Raw genomic sequence first — 20674 nt, forward strand, 5'->3', positions numbered from 1 at the left:
ATACTCGCTAGATTCGGTGAGGGCAACTCTCGCCTATAGCCATTTGCTGGCCATGTTGAGTACCAGCCACAGCCACAGGCCAATGAAAAAGAATGAAAAGAAATGAAAAAAAAAAAAAAGAAATTTTAAAAATTAATAATAAAAATTTGGAAAAAAATTAGTTAAAATTTATTAAAAAAGCTGTCTACATTAGTGTCACGTAAGATGTTTAGCGTTCACGTCAGCAGTTCCCGTCTAAATTAACTAGATGGACTCAATTACATTAATGTAAAAAGATTTATTATTGAATTGATTTAGTTGAAATGTTTAAGATTGATTTAGTATCAATGCATTGATTAAAATTTTTTTTTGATACTTTTCCTCTTCTTTCATGATATCATTTATTAGGAGACAGTACTTATAAAAAGGTTCATCAATTAGAAAGTATTTGGAAGGGGATTGATTGGAGTATATAACTCTGATTTACCTAGAGACCAATTCCAAACCATCAACTCTATCTTCTTTCGTCTGGTGTCCGATTGACATGATTGGAGCCATCGACCCAATGACCCATCTCTCTCTTACTATAAATTAGATTCATAAATGCAAATTGAGCTTTCACTATATGTAACTAGAACAATTTACACAAGTGATTAAGTTATAACGAAGTGACAACAGAATATATCATAAATCAACGACGACAACTTTCGAGAAGTCATTTATAACTCTCCTGAAACTCTGGCACCAATACAAAATTAGCCCTCAAACTTATATCTATCGCAGGCAACGATCTTTCCTCAGGATGGATGGCAATTTTAAGTGCAATCCAAAAACAAACCTAAACTCCATCCTTCTCGACCGAGTTCTTCTTCATCGGGAGACGATCAGGCGAGACGGCCCGAGAGGAATATTCGAAGACAAAGTACGAGCGAACAAGATGACGGTGTGGCCTCGGCCTGAACAGTCATTTCGAGAGGTGGATATGGAGCCGCCCCTAATCCTTAAATTAGCATCTTTTTTCGGATGGACATTCTTTTAATCAATTAAAAAAGTCAAAAAGAAAGGAAAGAGAAAGGAAGAAGGAAAGAAGAAGGGTAAAAAAAAAAGAAAAAAGAGGGGAGAAATACAGGTGGTGGAATCATCACAGGGCAGATGAACAGCAGCAGCAGCAGGCGCAGCAGAAAGGAAACAAAAACAGGGAGGAAAGGAAAACGACCTTTCCCACTCAAAAGCTCCTCCCTTTTTCATTTGCATTTCTGCATCCACACAGGCACAGGGAGACAAGGGGACCGAGTCAGTGAGTCGGAACGGTTGACCGCGGAATCTCCCCCCCCAACAAAAAGCCATCGCCCAACTCAGGCCAACAGTCAAAACCCACCTTAACCGAATTCCCCCAGATCAATCCCCTCTCTCTCTCCTCCACTGTAACGGAATCGCGACCCCCAAATCCTAGGGCTTTCTTTGTCTCTCTCTCTCCCTCTCTATTTCTACCACCACCATCACCACCACCGATGGACGGCGGGGCTCCTCAGCCGGCGGATGCCGTTATGTCGGAGGCGGCGCCGGCGCCGGCGCAGCAGCAGCAGCAGCCGCAGCAGGCGCAGCCGCAGGGGATCGAGAACATCCCGGCGACGCTCAGCCACGGGGGCCGCTTCATCCAGTACAACATCTTCGGCAACATCTTCGAGGTCACCGCCAAGTACAAGCCCCCCATCATGCCCATCGGCAAGGGCGCCTACGGCATCGTCTGGTAGGTGTCGGAAGAAGCTCGGGCTTGGCTGCTGATATGCATCATCGACTCGAAATAGCTGCTTCTGTTTAATTCCTTATCATATGCGATGCTTAAAGTTTTCTTTTTTATTTGTTTTTGATTGGGTTGTGCTTCCTTTTTATTGGTTTCAGCTCGGCTTTGAATTCGGAGACGAACGAGCACGTGGCCATAAAGAAGATTGCTAATGCTTTCGATAACAAGATCGATGCGAAGAGGACTCTCCGTGAGATCAAGCTTCTCCGGCACATGGACCATGAAAACGTCAGTGAATCCCTATGCGTACAGAATTTTGTTCGTTTACGTTATTGAGAATGGCTTTCTGGGTCGTTTAAAGTGTGTTGTTTTCTTTGATGGTTGGCTTATGGGTGTGGGCGGTGCCATCGATATTGTGCAATGGTGCATTTACGTTGCTCTCTGTCTCAGTTCTAAGTCTAACGAATGTGCAGTACAGGTGAATTAGCATTTCCTGCTGTGGACAACGAATTAAGAGTTAGTGCAGCAAATAGTAGAGCTGTTGAATCTTCTATTTCACTAGAAGGGGTATTGATTGCTTAAGAGAATCTAGCCTCCCATGTTATTATTATATGGTACCATGTCTAGCACCAGTTGTTAATGAGACAGAGAACATACTGAAACGCCAGGTAATTTATTGTCATCATGCATCAAGATATAGAAGGTCTTATTGTCACTGTGCTACTTACAGAGTTGAACGTCCCTTCTTTGAACTTTTCAGTTCATATGTCTTTTAAGTGCTGTTGCTAGGAAACACGGGAAGATCTCTGAAAGATCTAGTGAGAAAGACTTTTGCTATCTGTTTCAGTAGTTAAAACTTAACACGATCGACTGTCAAGTATAGCTGGCTAATAATGTCTTGTTTGTTGCATCTCTTTTTCCCCACATCACAAACCTTTTGTAGGTGAAAAATTAGAAATCCTCAAGCCAATGATTTGTTTTGTGATGGTTTTAATTGAAATTGCTTTTCAATGAAATTTTTAAATCTTTATAGTTTGAGCTGAGTAAATGTTGATATGGTGTACTTGTGTTGAATTATAGCTTTTGTGGTTAGAAAGTACAAGCAAATTGGAAAGGAAGTTTTACTTATGGCTAAAGTTGTTATTTTACTTTGTTTGACAGTTTTTAATCATTTCTAGAAGGCTACCGTCGTTGTTTTTAACATACATGATCAGAATTTTACCTCCATTCTCTCTCTTTTTCTCCCTCCCTCCTTCCCAAATGCCAGAAGAAAAGACCTTTTCTTCCTCCACTTTATTTTCCTAGATAATTCACATTTCCTTCTGCTTATTTTTGGAACGAAACGCAACCAAAAATATCATAAATTGGGGTACGATCCCATTTCAGTTGAAATAAATCTTAGACATGTTATTTGGGTATCATTGATGACTATTCTTATGTTGGAGGCAAAAATTCTCAAAAGTTTAATTTCTATTATACTGATATAGAAGGGCAATGATACTCATCATTCTTAGAGATGGAATAGGTGGTTATATCCTGACTGGATGCAATTTGTAATGGTATGAAAGTAGTTCTTGTTGGTATAAAGAACAAGTTTTGAACTATGATTGGTGGGAATCCACATGCACGTGGACCTTAATGAAGCTACATTTATTTAAGGCGTGGCTATCCTGCCAGATACAAAATAAGCTGTTTAATCAATGCAGAACTGGTATTGCATGCAATTTTAACAGAACTTGCTTTTTCAGTTATTATGATTCTTGTATGCTTATGTGAGGTTCTGTTATGTTAATGCAGGTTGTGGCAATTAGGGATATTATTCCACCGCCACAGAGAGAGGTGTTCAATGATGTTTATATTGCATATGAGCTTATGGACACTGATCTGCATCAAATTATTCGTTCCAACCAAGCATTGTCTGAGGAGCATTGTCAGGTTTCATTTTGCCATTTACTGTACGATATTGGCGCTTCCTTCTAGATGGGATATTGCTTTCTTGTCAGTTGCTGGTTCTTAATTATGCTAGTGGGAGTTGCCATCTGCTGCTTTCTTGTCATTTGCTGGGTCTTAATTAGGTTATTGGGAATTGACCAAAAAAAAGTTATTGGGAACTTTCAAATAAAATCTGTATTATAGTAAGAAGCCAAGAGAGCAAAGATATCATATGATCTTTAGCTGTCAAATTTCGAAACGGATATTACAATTAAATTTTTTCTTGCATTGACACAGAAAATAAAGGGGGCACTAAATGATGCTGGGAGTACATATTAACTAGTTATTTCATATATGTAATGTTGGCTGGAATTTCATTCAGCCAATCCTGGGATAAAATATTGAAAGTGGCCTTCTATGGAAATTATATAATATCGTCAATTAAAAGATATTAGAGCTACGGAGTAATGAATTGGAGACTTATCTCACAGGAATATGAACCAAGACTTTATGGTTCTTATCAAAATGATTATTTGATAGTTTAGTTGTAAATAAGTACAGGCAGATCATTATTTGTAGACACGATTTAAGGATCTTTTATGGAATTTATTAGGCCAGAAATAATTTGAACCATTGGGGTGATGAAGAATAGTAAAAGAATGGTGCCAGCTTCTAGGTTTGCTTATTTATGGGAGCTTGATGATATGAGACTGGTTTTCCCATTTCGTCTACATGGCATTGATGGCAGTATCATTGATTTCTTGCTTGGATAGAAGATGCATGAAGGTTATCATCATAAATGCTCCCTCTTTGCTACAAACACTAGAAATTGAATGCCTGCACGGTGCTGATCATTTAGCAGTATACTGCTCATATAATTTATACTCAAATCACTTGCATTGTGGCTGATGACTATCCATTTGTGTCTTTTGCAGTATTTTCTATATCAGATCTTGCGAGGATTAAAATACATACATTCTGCAAATGTTCTGCATAGAGACTTGAAGCCCAGCAATCTTCTCCTAAATGCAAATTGCGATTTGAAAATATGTGATTTTGGACTAGCTCGTGTCACTTCTGAAACTGATTTTATGACAGAATATGTTGTCACAAGATGGTACCGTGCACCAGAGCTATTGTTAAATTCTTCAGACTATACGGCGGCAATAGATGTATGGTCTGTAGGCTGTATCTTTATGGAACTAATGGATCGGAAACCCTTGTTTCCTGGCAGAGACCATGTGCAACAGCTGCGTTTGTTGATGGAGGTAACTTTTAAGAAGTTGATTAGTTGTTGAACAGTTCTCTTTGGAGAAGAGTTTCTTTCCATGTCGCGCTCTTGCATTTTTTGTTTTCTCGCAAATTTTGCCGTTGGGAGCTTCTTCTTGTATTTGCTAATCTAAACCAAAAAAACTGCCACCTAAGATCGTTCTAGATAGGCGTTCTCTAATTTACACTCTTTCTTCTTGCACCATTAACTATTATTGTGTCTTCACTGGAGACGGATTTGATCTAGCTCTGTAGAGGTTTCGATGTGACATCTGGTAGTTATGCTTGTGTGACCTTGCAGCTGATTGGCACCCCATCAGAGGCAGAGTTGGGGTTCTTGAATGAAAATGCTAAGAAGTATATCAGACAGCTTCCTCTGTACCGTCGGCAATCTTTCACTGAAAAATTTCCGCATGTCCACCCGCTTGCAATCGATCTCGTTGAGAAGATGTTAACGTTCGATCCCAGGCTGAGGCTCACAGGTGCGAAAATGTTCTCTGATACTTTCCTGTAAGCCATTTCTGCATGGGCTCTAATTGCTTTCCTAATCTATCACGAGTCTTGTGTAAATTGACTGGGTCACTTGCTGATGCAACTGTCATTGATATTGGAGAGGTAGATATTTGCACAAGGGATTTGCTCAATTCCTCGTTTGAACTGTGTATGTTCTTCCATACCTGCATCTGCTTGCTTTATTTTTTTGTGTCGTATTCATTTGTTTTGAAGTTGGTAATGCTTTTAGGCTGTAATAATCTTCTGTCTATCTCAGGGGATCAGGTTATGCTAAGGTTGTAAGGATGTATGCAAAAAATAGTGGCCTGTTATGTGAGCATGTGATAATGATCTGGTTATAGTTTGAGAAACTCTTTGTCGGTTAAAAGATGAGTTGGGAGTTATTTCCTACTTAACTTCTCGTCTTTTGTACGGTGCTATGAAGTTATTTTACTTATGTTTATCAATTTGTCTCGGTGATAATTACTTAGGGGTCCTATCATTTCAGAAGAAGTGAACTTCTGAAAGATGTCAATGCTCCTGCCCCGTCAGGTTAGTGCTTGGCATGTGATTTGCCAAGTGGCCGAACCAGACTGCCCCTATTTAGTTCCTGAACTCTGGCAATGAACAATAAATGATGAGTATAGAAACAGGGTTCAAAATGGAGGTTCATGCAGATCACTTTATCTCATTTGTCTTCTAACTGGTAGAATGCTTGAGAGAGATTTTCATTTAAAAAAAAAAAAAAACTGAGACAACCACATTTGCATTCATATTTAATATGGAAACCGCATCTTCTATAGTCTAATTGGGTCATGTGCTAGAGCAAGAGAGAATCCATGCTGATGGCTTTGCCAAGTCGCTTCTGGGGTATGATTGGGGAGGTGACTTGTCTCTGTGCTCATCCTTTGGCCAGTTTCTTGTCATTAATATGTTCTCGAGTCAGAATTGATTTTCTGTTGCCATACAGTCCTATTTTGAACACATGAAAACCGATAGACAACCAGTAATGTTTATCTTTTATTCTGCTGAAAGTGCAGAACGTTAAGGGCTCTATGTCAGACACGGAACCTAGGACCGGGATTGGGGACGTGAATAGCAAAGAACCATAATTCTTTGTTCCAAATTACCCACAGAAAATGTTAATCCAAAACTTTTGTCCTCTTACATTTGAGGATCAATATTCATGGAACTTGACAATTGTATAAAAGAGTATAACAACTCCAAAGAATGTCAAGCTTCTATCATGCAATCAGATACCAATCTTGTTGATATGGATTGCAGTCAGTGTTCGAAGCACTGTGAATGTGTCAGTCTAACAGCAGTGTAAGCAGTCTATCAACCTAGTAAGTGATCTACAATCTCAATGTGGGGTTGGACATTCCAAAATAACATAAATATAGACATCACTATAGTGAATTTTATGCTATATAAATTTTCATGTACTTCCCTTAAGCTAGTGACTGCAAAGAATTGGTATATATAGCATAACTTGTTTGAGATGATAGATGCATATCTGGCTGCTAGGAGCCAACATAGTGACATATGATATGGATGACTAGTATACAGACAGCAAATGGGGCCTTATAATGAAACTTAAATTAGTCATTTATTGATAGTCACTAGCATAGTAAACACTACAGAATGCATAAGTTAATTCATCTGCCTGAGAGAATGTCATGTCGCAAATTATATGTGCTATGCTAGAAGAGGTAGAGAAATACAGCCTCCAATCCACAACTTTAGTCATCTGCTTTCATTTTGAAATAGGAGCACGAAAGCATAGTATTTACTTGATCTTTCCAAAATAAAGCATGATTTATACTGCCACCAAAAATTCAAAGTAGAAATTTTAATTTTAATTGCTTTGACTTCCTATGCTTCTCCAAACTTTTGGTATAAGCTTGTTCCATCTTGAGACCACACCGTCAGAACTGCAGGAGCCAGGAGCCTGTCTCCACGAATTTTCCACCTTCACCCATCTTAGTCTCATCAAAAGCAAAAAGTGGTAGCCACCATTTGCAGACATAGATGGCCAAAATCTCTAGTGAAGAGATAATGAATCTTGGAGTTTGAAGTTAAGCTCTAATCTAGTCAGTGGGGTATAAGAAAGAGTATCTTGCAGGGTTTTGTCAGGGTTGATGTATCTATCCTTAGTAAAGGAGAAGCCAATTTTGTTGACCATCTGTCTGCTGTACATTGCTCTGCTATGAGGGAAGCTTTTGAACTTGTTAATATCGCCATCGAGCTGTTCTTTTCTGATTCAGAAAACCGATGCTTGAACCGCAGAAAGAAAAGAGGAGAAGTTACCTGATGTTTGGACTTTTGTTCATATGGTAATTATTGGTACTAGTTTCCCCAAGTTTGCAAATAAAATGATTGATATTTGGTAATTGGCCTTGTTATATGCTGAAAATAAAAAACCACTTGGCTTTTCCTAACACATGGGAGATGTGATGAGCATTTAAATATGCTTTTAAGCGTGAGTCATGATTCACAGCCTTAGAACATGTAAATTATGCGTGAGTTTCACGAAGCTGCATCAGCTATCTCATGATGTAATCAGGCTCAATTAGGGAATAGTCCTGCATATATGTTCTGCTCATTTACTGATTGTGGCGTGTATGCTTTTGTCATTGGCCAAGGTAATGTGATCCTTGGCTGCTCTTTTATACAGGGCCATTGTAGGTTATAGATTTCTTCTGTGATAGGACAAAGGGATCTTGTAAATTTCCTTCCTATGTTTCCCCATAAATTCACTTAGTGGTGCTTGTCTCATGACGGGAGACATTCCTGTTTCAATGAGATTTATATCTCTTAACATTTAGTTTCTTTGGTACAGTTGAAGAGGCATTGGCTCATCCCTACCTAAACTCACTGCACGACATCAGCGATGAGCCAACTTGCATGAATCCATTCAACTTCGACTTTGAGCAGCATGCACTCACGGAGGAACAGATGAGGGAGTTAATTTATAGGGAAGCGCTTGCATTTAATCCCGAGTATCTACAGTAATGGAAGTCATGCTGTTAGTATTTGGTGGCTGTTCTCAAGTGTGATGCCCGCGCTTTAACATGGCGATGATTTATTTCTTCATGTACATATGGTTTATCCTATTGTTGGATGGCTCTGCTATTGAATTCTTTTCATGACTTCGAGAACCATAAGAATTTTCAAAGACTGCCTGTATTAACTGTTTTGTTTTCTTATTGCTCCACCTGTTAATTGAGCCAACTTCTGCTGATTCTCCTTGCATGCCTCTCTCTCTCTCTCTGAAGGAGATGTTGATAATACGACTGTGGCTCATAACCTTTGTATAGACGGCACCACCAGGATATGAATGGGTTAAAAAAGCCTATTGACATGTGGAATAATCATCAGAGTAATAGGGGAGTAATCAGGGATATTAAGACGAGGCGGATGATGATATTTGACATTATGACACTAATTATCTCTTGAATATTTTATAGCCACTCTCCATCATTTCGTTCACCGGGGACATGGTTGATGATTCGAAGTCCATTCTGCGGTGTTGACGGGACAGTTAACGTGGAACGATTGTAACAGGAATTGTTAAGGTTGCTCTGCTACTTTTGACATGTAGTTTCGACACGGGTAATTCTGCTGTATTATATGGCTCTCTGGATAGGACAAGCTATGCATTCCTTTGTTATCTTTTGGTACAAACCAAGTAGGGTATAGTGAGGACATTCCTGATAAAATCCTTTTGCATATCTGATGCAACTGAGCCTGATAGAATCTCGTTTATGATGACCAGTGCATAAGGCACGTAACGCAGCTTTTCTTTAATTAGAAGGGAGGAGAAACCAAAAGGGAGGTGAGGTGCAGATAAATGATATGGACGCAACAACGAAACTTAGAAAAGGGTTCTTAGCCGCGTCGAGACTATCCAAAGAGAGTTCGCAGCGCATGGTTGAACTATCTCGTTGCAGCCAAGGATCAGTTGGACTATCTTGTTAATAGTCACTGAAATTGTAGTTCTATACGAGCGACTCAACAGCGAGACTAAACTTATAGGTTAGCTCTCACATGGACAAATCCACACTCATTAAAGAGCCGTTCACATTTCATACAAGCGTTCCTCATTTAGCTCTGCAAAGCTCCGCAGCCATGTTATTCTAATTCCAATATAAAAGTTTCAACCATTCTTACATCCCATTAAGGAAAGGCTAGAAGTAGAACTTGAGGTGCAAATGGGATATCGATGGCTGATAAAATCAGGATTAACAAATGCATAAGTGAAACAATCAAGTCATCAACTCCTCTCCTGTTTTAGGAGGATAATCTTTACAAGTACAAGGCATGCAGGCTACGCAGCAAAACTGCTAACTCTTCACACTTTCGAAGAATCTGGAGAGTGGTACAGGACCGGTTTCTTCATCAACGCTGCCACTCTGTTTTCTTGACCGGTGCTTCTTCTCCTTTCTATTTCTTTTAGACCTGGACCTGGACCTTTTAGATTCTCTCTCTTCTTCGTCATCACTTGAATGATCAGAAGATGAGCTTGAGGAGCTAGACCGGTGCTTCTTCTCCTTTTTATTTCTTTTAGACCTGGACCTCGATCTTTTGGATTCCCTCTCTTCTTCTTCATCACTTGAATAATCAGAAGAGCCTGAGGAGCTAGAATCTGAAGATCTCCTCCTTGACCTCTGCAGAAAGAATCAACAAAAGAATTCAAGATCATGAAATAATTGAGGTACCCTGGACTAGATATACATGTTCCCCAAAGGTGAACCACTTCTCAACTTCAGTTTGACAAAAGAAACCCCCTCCCAAAAGCAAACGAAGCCTGGAAATGTGGGAAGAATGGAGAACCAGTCGTTCTTCCTTCATCATCTGATGGAACAAGAAGAATCCTTGCCTTCTCTGAAGAGAGGAAAAGGCTCACTTTCGATTTTGAAGTACCCAAACATACTGTTGAAAAAATTGAGTCCTCACTAGGTGCATCCTTCACATTGTACTTTCTGATCTTTCGTCACTCTTTATATGTTAGCAACCCACTTTAACATGAATCAGGAATGTGAGCCAAGCTAGCTCCACAGAAGTCAGAACTAGGCGTAGAGAAATGGCCTCCGTTCCAATAGTGGAAAAACCGCTTAAGAAGGAGAATAAGAAAGAAGAAAGAGCAGTATTTTTTTTTTTTTTTTGGAGGGGGAGGGGGCCTTGCATGTGGGCACAATTGTGAGAGAGAGAGAGAGAGCAATACAATACTCACTTCTCAAGTGTTTGGTGTCCATCTTATATTAAAAAAAGAACAAATCCCCATCCAAGTTCTAAGCAATAATTAGAATAGCTATTGAAAGCAATACTAAAAAAGCAATGGACAGCAATAATAAGCACATCTAGAGATCCCATTTTAAAAAATGATGGCACTTCCCACGATTTTTCTAGACAAATGATATAGTCTTAATGTTTATCATCCACTCATGGACACAGTCTAGCCTGATGCATAAGTCCATTGGAAAAAAATACGTCTTCCACAAAAAAGAAAGTGCCTAAATGCGGAATTTCATGAGCTTTTATTGATCTTTTACAAGGTGGACTACAAAAATGAAAGGTGAACTTACGAGAAAGGACTAATCCCACTCAGAGAGACTAAAGACCAATCACATGTACAAGAAACAGAATAAGCATTACTAGCATTAAGAAAAAGGATAGGCACCTTTCTCTTGCTGCTGCGTTTCCTTTCATCTTTCTCCTTTCGATCTGCAAAGACATTTCCGATTTAATAAAGGAACTAAAACGTGCATAGAAGTTGCAGGGCCCCAGTGGTTGTTACATACCCTTTTTCCGCTTAGATTTACTACTAGAGTGGTTTCTTCCATGGGCAAGCTTGCATGCCCTTTCAGCATCCAGCTGCGCTCTGTACTCTCTCATCATCTTATCTTTGTCTTTTCCACTTGCCCCTTCTTGATCTCTTCTTCCTAGTAAATATACAATCAGTGACAAATTTAAATTGACCATTTGAATTTTGAAAGCTCACACCCAAACAAAGAGATTTAGACCCAAGATATGATCAAGTAAACCAATGTATGAATTAAGAGTCCAAGTACAAGCTTACGCATGCAGCTTGCCCAGATCAAGATAACACAATGCACGTCTGCTCCATATTTAAAACTCAAGAACAAGGTCCAATTAGGATAACACTCTTTATTACTTTAAACAATTAATCTTAACAATTTGTTACCCTTTAGTGACTACAAGAGTTACTCTGCATAACAACTTACACGTGGTGTACTAAGGAGACCATGCACTTATATATATAAAAGTGAGGGCCTTTAGATGTCCACAGCATAATTCAGAGCTAATAGAAGATTAGAAATTTGCATGCATGGAACTGGTATGGAATATCAAGCATAAAACCAGATTACTGACTAACAAAACTGAAACAGATTCATTCATAATGCCTTCAAGAAAATAGGCAGTATGTGATGCCTCCATGGGGGAAAAGTTACAGGGAAAAAACAAGAATATGGGAAAAGATATGAAAAAGAGCAAAATATCTTGGCTATACCAGAAAGAGTTCTGTCAGTATGTTTAGTCTTTATATAAGTTCTTGGACAAGATTAAACAATCATGCACCGGCTATTAGTTGTATTCTTGAGAGTATCTCCAGAATGGGGAAAAAAGACATATTTCACTGTGATAAAATAGCAAGAATAAGCCAATATTGAAAAGTGAGAACAAGAATTTAGTTCTAGAGGTATAATTAGTTTCAACATATTACCTTCTGCTTCTGTTTGAATTCTTCCCAAGTGACTGTGTGAGAGGTATTAAGGCTTGCCAAACGAGCAGCATGCCAAGCTGGTGAATGAAATGAACCATCCACCTGCGACTCTCCTCATCAATGACTGTCCAGGAAGCATAGTCTTCCAAGAAAAAAGAAAACAAACAGCACTGGCAACGAAGCCAAATCTTGCAGTCGTAATTGTTTAGCCGATGAGAAATCTTGTACTAACGATATAAACCTCCACTAAATTTTTCAGAGCATAAAGCATCACAAAAAGGCACAATAGCATGTTGCTTGGGACAAGAAAATTAAATTTAACCCTTGAACAGGGTTACAACACCATCCTCAGGCTTCTAATAAGAATAACCACGGCTTGAGACAAGATGACCACACAGGCCAGGACAATCCATATTTGACAACACAAAAACCTAAATGACCGATATTTAGTTCTAGTGCATCTATGATGGCCAAGGAACTGAGCATGTCTTGGATTCACCAGATAGTTCTGCACCTTGGGGCTGTGAAGACGGGCATATGCTATATGTACCAATAGACTTTAACCAATTCCTGAATTATCTAGAATTCAAACTCCCGCAGAACTAACATCATTGTCATTCCATTCCATTAATAATGCCGCATTTTTGCACAAAAACAAATTATGGAAACAACAATTTCAAAAGTCCCTCCTAAGTTTATAAGTAAGAACGAAATTTTAACCTATGCTATTGCGTACTGATCACACCCACTGAAAAGCAATACCATCCTACAAAATCACTAAATTGAATCAGTACATAAACGAAACAGCACCATATCTGAGAAGGGGGTTTACACTCGAGATCAATTCTTAAAAGACTTAAGTGCAAAAAGGCACCAACGGCTGCGGAATTTCAAACGAACAATTACATTTGAAGAGTCCCGGGCGACACTAACCCAGTTCACCCATCAAGAAACCCAAAAACGAGGACTTCGAAATCCTCAGCTGCTACAAAAAACGACCAAGAAACTTCCCAAAATCAGGTCAACCATTTCAAGATAGCAACCACATCGAGCACCCCAGCAAGCCAATCACTCAACAAACTTCCCTGGGCATACAACAAAACGCCCCCCAACCCGACAGAACCCGCCAAGCCGATTTCTCCATACCAATCGAAACAAATCAGACCAGCACGAGAAAAACGGAGTTTCAATTCAAGAAGAATGGTATGGAAGGGTACGAACCATGCCATCCTCAATCTGGTCGGGAACGGCCGAGCTGGAGCCCACCCGGGCTCTCTGCATGGCCTTGTACGCCTGGTTCTTCCCCATCTCCGGACGAATTCGGACAGGGTCTGGTCCGGGAGAGCTCGATTTCGAGCAACCTACGACGGGTCGCGGATGCGGAAGGGGGACAGGAAGTCTTCTAGGTTTTCATTGGTGAGAGTTCGTCGGAACGGGAATTACAAGAACCGAGCCGATCAGATTTGGACGCTGCTGGATCGAGAGAGGTAAGGGCAGGAATCGCAACCCGCCAGAAGCACAAGGCTAAAGGGCCCTCTTTGAAAAACAAGGCTTTTGAGCCCAGGAAGAAAGGATGCTTTGGATGGGTTGCCCAAGAGTATGTACAGTTAAGGATGATCGGTTTTAAGGTGGATCAGTTCCGATCTAGAACCGGAAACCGGTTGGGTTATCGGGAATCAAACTAGTTCTCTCTAAAACTGACCTCATGCCCGTCGGTCCATATTGATTCGATCTTATTATTGAATTGAACTCGAGTTGATACTCACTCTAACTATTAGTAATCTTTAGGAAAAGTATCAAAAAAGATATAAACCTATTACACTTATGTCAATTAAGTCATAACCTTTTCAATTTGATCACTTTAGTCTTTAGCCTTCTAATAATTTGCTAATTAAGTAATTTCGGCCAATTTTGGCTGAAAATAGTTAACGTGGGCACCGATTATCCTATATGACATGGGTGATATTATTTTTTTAACTTCTTTTTATGGCTACCTGTGTAGGATTTACCTAGATGGGGATGGGTCACCTCGTTTGCAGCCAAGGACATGAAGGCCATCGCAAAACTTGGGTGACGAGCAAGGCCATGAAGGGTTGAGGCCCCTTTCCCAAAACTGAACCAAACGCGGTTGCGCAAATGAGCTCTAAAGATTCTTGTACAAAAGCTTGGTCTTCGGTAATTTTGTTTTTTTGACTGCTTTAGGAAAATGTCAACATTGACAAAGTTGAAAGCCGAAGCAGGTGGAGACCTCATTCTATCTTGGGCTTTTAGCATTTTCGGAAGATTTCAAGGTTGATGAATTTTTTCCTTTCAAAATTAATCCCACTTATATATATATATATTTTATTCAAGTCTTGCCCTCATGATTGTTCGTCTTCAACCTGAATATCTGGAGTTGGAAAAATGCCGATGTAGGGTTGCCCGGTTTGCGCGATGTCCAAGTCAAATTTGGTGCCAGGCTTGCGCAATGCTGAAATCTAGATTTGACTTGCTTGAGGTCATGTGACCATAGTGTCACTAGGGTCGTACGACTTCGGCAACCTTCATCTATGGTTGTGTTGACCGTCAAAGGTCAGACCTGGGAAGCTTAAGGTCACGTGACCCTGATGGCTAGTTTCCTTGAGGTCACTCAAACTTGTCGGCCCTCACCCGAGGTTGCCACCTCGATGAGTCATGCCTTAGCTTTGCTGAGTTTAAATGATCTCCATCACCTGGTGTTTTCGTTGGGCTTTGACAGGGGCTGCAACGAGAGGGGCCGATCGACGCTTGCTTGGTTTTTACGATAGCCTCTAAGGACTTGAGCTCGTATGTATCTCTCACGTGCTACTTTCACTGCCTGATCTTGCTCGGTGTCAAGAATTCACGGCGAAGTGTGAACCACCATTCCGACCAAAAAAAGAAAAAAAGTGTGAACCACTATACCGACATCACCTACTATCACTCTTCCATCTAGTGCTTGCGCGATGACGCCGATGGCCATCCTTTCTCTTCTTACTTGTTGCTATGGCCGCCATATCCCTTTCAGTTGAATAGGTAAACATCAAGTTTCTCTTACCCCCTCTTTGCATGGCGGGGGAGGTTTGTTCTCACTCACCTGCTTTGAATTTGTCCTCTTGCTTAATATTATCTTTGAGTAGGAATGAATCAATTTATCAAGAGAAGTCGCACAATGGTGGAGTCTCCCAAGTCAAAAAGACATTTACTTTTTGTCTTCTCTTCTCTCGAAGTCAAAGATTGGGAATTTCCTTTTGTCTATAACGTCGACGAAGAAAGGGAAGACGAGTTTGAATTCCTCTTCTCTTACAACAACTGTGATCGCTCAGCAAATTTCTCGTGGAGGCCTCGCACTTCATCTTTTCTCCGGCGACTTCACCGGGTGCAGAAGAAGGAAAAAAAAACAAGAAAGAAGAAGATGAACATAGAGAAGAAGAAAGAAAGAAAGAAAAAAAGAAATCCTAAAAATTGACATGTGAGAAGGACATACGAGCTAACACCTTTATTTGAGACTAAATTAAATTATTGTTTACAAAAATAACTCTACTTTAAATCTTTATTTAAATCTTGGGATAACGACCAGCATCAAAGTGAAGGTTCATATAACCTTGTTGTATCCATCGTCGTAGAAGATCTGAAGAAATTTAGAAAGTGAATCCTTCAATTAATTTAAGTTTACGGGCAATATTAAACATTAACATATAGTTTAGAAATTAAATTGAATATGTATAAGAGGTTCACTAATTACATTAAATAAATTGAAAATTTAAGGATGCCATTACTTATTGAACTAAATTTCAAATGTTATATTCTATATTAAATTAAAGTTCAGCACTATCATTTTTCCTTAAATTTTCCCAACTTGAGTCAACTTTAATTGCGATGAGACGGATACGCCGGGCACAGAGAAAATAAAAAAGTCCATCAAAACATGGACAAAAATATCAAAGAGATTCGATACATAAACCGCATTTGTCGCCACTCCTCTGCCTCCAACCTCTGCTCTGTCTTCTCTTCCATTGTTTCTTCAACTCCTACGTCACTGTCCGAGGCTTGTTCCAGCCCGTGGGAACGGACCATTTCCCTCCGTCTCCGGCATTTTCACAAACACCTCGCGGGCGTCTAGGGTTTTTTCCCTCGGCCGCGTCCCTGCTCGGACCGGACAACCGGACTTTTCGCCCAGGAAAAGCCGCCGGTACGCATGGACCGATCTCCGTCTATCTTTCTTGCCCGCTTTTTTTTGCGAGTTTTTCGTGCCTTGATCGTTGAATTTGAACACCATGCAGATTGATTTTTGATGGGTGTGGTTGAAATAAGCAGCTTCTCCGCTCTTTGGTCTGCCAAATTGAACGGCGCCCGGCGACCCGTTTGCTCGCTCGAGGGAAGGCGGAGGGGGGTCGTCGCCATGGCCTCCACCGTGGACGTCCAGCATTTGAGCGAGGCCAACCGGGAATTGACCGGCGACTCGTTCATTCGGCCTCATCTGAGGAAATTGTCTCCTTACCAGCCCATTTTGCCTTTTGAGGTTAGTGCTGAAGCTGGTCCTTTTGAACTTTTTAGTGTACTCTTGCAAAAGGTGTGAGCTTTTGCTTGATGCTTTGCTTTAAATGTCATTGTTGATGCTTAGATGGGAGAGTGTTTCTGGGTTAATAGTTTTGGAGTTTCTTGTAAGTTACCCAAGTTGATTTATCTAGGCGCCAAGGATTTCGCTTCTCAATCTTGGGCTTGCCTGAGAAAATTCAATCGTTATTACAATCTCCTACTGCAGCCTCTTGGTTCCTAGGAATATAGATTAAGGTGAGGAATTGATTCTTTTAAGTCTCGTTTATGCACCAAGAATTGAGCCAAAAGTAATTCTCCTCCCATTTTCCAGTCTGAATGAATGTCAACTGATTGTGGAAGTCCTCCTCCCAACCATTGTACACCTTTGAACTCCCGCTCCATGGGACATAATTTTGTTTATGCTACGGTTGTTTGGTTCTCCTATTTTCATTAATACATGAAGCATGGCACTTCATTTGCAATTGTTAATGCACAAACTGGACATTGTCACGAGTTCTATGTTGATGTTGGCGTTGTGTATCTACTGCAGGTTTTGTCTACTCGTCTTGGAAGAAAACCAGAGGACATTATCAAATTAGATGCAAATGAAAACCCTTATGGTCCTCCTCCGGAGGTAAGTTTCATAAATGATTTGACTGTGCAAAATAATATATTACTGTTTCTTTTTCTTAATAATTACGAATAAATGAATCTTGTTCTTTGTTAAAGCTTCGGTTAGCTACTTATCCAAACAACAACAGCAACAACAGTAGTAGTAGTAGTAGGAGGAGGAGGAGGAGGACGAGGAGGAGTGGTAGTAGTAGTAAAGCTTCACTCGTTTGAATAGACCATCTGTTATTAAGTTTTCTTGTGTCTCCTCTGTTAAATCTTCGGAATTTGCAGGTTTTTGAAGCTCTAGGGTCAATGAAATTCCCATATGTATACCCTGATCCAGAGAGCCGCCGGCTCCGCGCTGCTCTTGCTGTGGATTCTGGCCTCGAAGCTGATTACATTCTTGCGGGATGTGGAGCAGATGAACTAATCGATTTAATTATGCGGTTAGACAAAGCATTTCTTTTGGCCCTTAAAGTTATCTTGACATTAGTATTGCACATGTCCTAATCAACTTGTAAATATGTCATGCAGATGTGTTCTGGATCCTGGTGATAAGATTGTGGACTGCCCTCCAACATTTACAATGTATGAGTTTGATGCTGCAGTTAATGGGGCACATGTTATCAAAGGTGATCAGTTGCAGATGAGTTCTTTTTCTGTTCTGAGTGACAATCTTAATAGATGTATTTAATATTGAATCTGCTTTTATCTTTTGTTCGGTATGTATTCTTCAACTTAACAATGAAACATACCGCAACTTTTGAGCTTATCATTTTCTTTTCGATCTTCTTCTCCAGTTCCTAGGAAGCCAGACTTCAGCTTAAATGTGGAACTCATTGCTGATGCTGTTGAGAAGGAGAACCCTAAATGCATATTTTTAACTTCTCCTAATAATCCAGATGGGAGGTATCTCTCAATTCTGAGTACTTGTGCTTTAAACTTATATAATATATATATATATATATATATATATTATGTTCTGTATGACACTTGACTTCGAATCGTTAAGATGTATGAATTCAACATCTAAATGAGTGAGTTGATTGTCGGTTTTTCTACTTACTATCGCATTAAAACTCACAATAAAGGTCACTTTTGTTAATTGCCATTGCATCTTGCGTCGTAATTTTGTGCAATTCACGCTATAAAGATGATACACACTTTTATAGTTGTGATTTCCTTTATATAATATAATGTGGATCTGCTAATCTGATAGTGTAATAGTAGTTGTTGGTATTGTAGTGACAGAGCTATCTGCCAATTCTTGACTCAGTGTACTAATACTGCAGTATTATTGGTGATGAAGATCTCATTAAAATCCTGAAACTCCCAGTGCTGGTCGTGTTGGATGAAGCATACATTGAGTTTTCGGGATTGAGTCTAGGATGAAATGGGTGAAGAAGTATGAGAACTTGATTGTTCTCCGGACATTTAGCAAAAGAGCTGGTAAGCACACAGTGTCGCAGTTTCTGGAGATTGACAGATTATGCTGGTGCTATTTCGATTTGTTTGAGGAGCTTTTAAATTCATGGATGTCGGCAAATTTATGCCAATGTAGCTTTAGCTGGACTTCGAGTGGGTTATGGAGCATTTCCCTTGAGCATTATTGAGTATTTGTGGAGAGCGAAGCAACCTTATAATGTATCTGTTGCTGCTGAAGTTGCTGCATGTGCAGCATTGCAGAATCCAACTTATCTGGAGGTAATTCTTAGTTAATTATTGATGACATTCTCCATGGAATTCTACCTTTAGTAATCTGAAAGCAAAGCATCAATGTTCTTAATTCTCAAAGCCCTATCTTTGAACTGTTTGTTGATTATTACCAGGATGTTAAAAACGCTCTGGTACAAGAAAGGGAGAGGCTTTTTAAACTTCTAAAGGGAGTTCCATTTCTCAATCCATATCCTAGCCATTCTAATTTCATTCTTTGCGAGGTTACATCAGGAATGGATGCTAAAAAGCTGAAGGTAAGTTAGGACTCTCTCATTTTAATATGCATTGAGAGTTTAAGACAGACATTCAAGGATTCACCTGTAAAAAGGACAGACATTCAAGGATTCACCCGTAAAAAGGACATTCAAAAATTATTTCTTTGATGTTATCTTTGTTGAGTTCCTCTATTATACCGTCATCTGTTATTATGGCCACTAATATTTACATGTTGCAAGGATTAGATGATCTCTTTTGATGACATATTCACTGAATTCCTTGAATCCTTGAAATTTTTCCCCCTCTTCCTTTATTTTCCACAAAGTATTGCTTGTCCAAATTGATGCAGGAGGACCTTGCCAAAATGGGTGTCATGATCCGTCACTACAACAACAAAGAGTTGAAGGGTTATGTCCGTGTATCAGTCGGGAAGCCCGAGCACACAGCTGCTTTGATGGACGGCCTTAGTCGCCTCTCACAATGACTCTGCAATTCCATGACTTTTTGTTAAGAACAAGGTGGAACAGGAAATAGATCTCCCTCACATGCTATAATGCTAAAGACATTCCCCTTGTTTTTGCAGAATTTCCTCAAGACAGGTTTACAAAATTTTTGTTATAGTTGCTGAGGTATGTGTAAGTGTACCAGGGGCTATTCTGTTTAGGTTAGTCATTCTGGATGAATCTGTGTAATTTATTCCAACGATTCGCTGTGTAGCTTTTATTGATAGTCCCATGTCTCATCTCTATAACAAATTGATAAGGCTTTTCTAGATTCATGCCATTAATCGACTTTGAGCACTGGCATCAATAAAGATCCTCTCCTTGCTTGATGTCACAATGTATGAATTATTTGTTGTGTTATGGTGTGCCGATATCTGAAGTACAACAGTCATGAACAGTTTTGTTAAGACATTTGTACTGACATCTGTACTGGACTTGACTTAGTATTTTTTCTACATTTGAGGGTAGGTGTACTTTATTCTACATATAGTGGTGGGTCTACAAATTAGTTTGCAGTGAGTTTATCGAAATTATTCCATGTCCGTCACTCTGTATTGTTGGAACCGTGGTCTGAGGAGCGGTCACATAGTGCTAAATAAAGCATGAATAGTTCACGAAGTTTGGGTTAAGCATCTTCCTATTACAGGTGTAAGTGTTCTCATGAATGCCATTTAGACCGAGCAAAGTATGTGTATTGCTAGATGTTTATGGGAGAATCATGACCAACTAGGCAAAGTTCTGATAATCTTGAGACTTTGCACGCCATGACTCTTTTTTAGGTCCTTTCATGGCCTTGCGCAAGATCTCTAATTGTTATAGATCTCAAATTAATAGTTTGAGTTGGATTTGATTGTTAGAGGTGAATAAATAAATTCTAAGAGGAAATTGGTAAATTGAGCAGATTGGACAAAGTAATTATTGGAAACT

At 39.7% G+C, this 20674-nt stretch overlaps 3 protein-coding genes across 3 annotated transcripts; 2 read left to right on the top strand and 1 right to left on the bottom strand.

Moving 5' to 3' along the window:
• Positions 1-1151: 1151 nt before the first annotated feature.
• On the top strand, positions 1152-8669 carry LOC104453294 (mitogen-activated protein kinase homolog MMK1). Its single transcript, XM_010067814.3, has 6 exons — positions 1152-1729; positions 1882-2011; positions 3521-3658; positions 4591-4923; positions 5226-5406; positions 8259-8669. The coding sequence occupies exons 1-6, from the start codon at positions 1491-1493 to the stop codon at positions 8429-8431; spliced, it is 1194 nt and encodes a 397-aa protein (XP_010066116.2). The 5' UTR covers positions 1152-1490; the 3' UTR covers positions 8432-8669.
• Positions 8670-9522: 853 nt separating this feature from the next.
• On the bottom strand, positions 9523-13644 carry LOC120288674 (protein FAM133-like). Its single transcript, XM_039302761.1, is given in 6 exon segments — positions 9523-10086; positions 11100-11143; positions 11221-11331; positions 11334-11361; positions 12165-12266; positions 13386-13644. Coding segments are annotated over 6 exon segments (696 nt in total). The 5' UTR covers positions 13473-13644; the 3' UTR covers positions 9523-9762.
• Positions 13645-16296: 2652 nt separating this feature from the next.
• On the top strand, positions 16297-20081 carry LOC104428021 (histidinol-phosphate aminotransferase, chloroplastic). Its single transcript, XM_039306396.1, is given in 11 exon segments — positions 16297-16353; positions 16445-16683; positions 17251-17334; positions 17604-17758; positions 17847-17944; positions 18113-18221; positions 18605-18687; positions 18690-18761; positions 18874-19016; positions 19142-19282; positions 19594-20081. Coding segments are annotated over 10 exon segments (1248 nt in total). The 5' UTR covers positions 16297-16353; positions 16445-16455; the 3' UTR covers positions 19729-20081.
• Positions 20082-20674: the final 593 nt, after the last annotated feature.

The sequence above is a fragment of the Eucalyptus grandis genome, chromosome 1 (assembly GCF_016545825.1).
Source record: "Eucalyptus grandis isolate ANBG69807.140 chromosome 1, ASM1654582v1, whole genome shotgun sequence".
Lineage (NCBI taxonomy): Eukaryota > Viridiplantae > Streptophyta > Magnoliopsida > Myrtales > Myrtaceae > Eucalyptus > Eucalyptus grandis.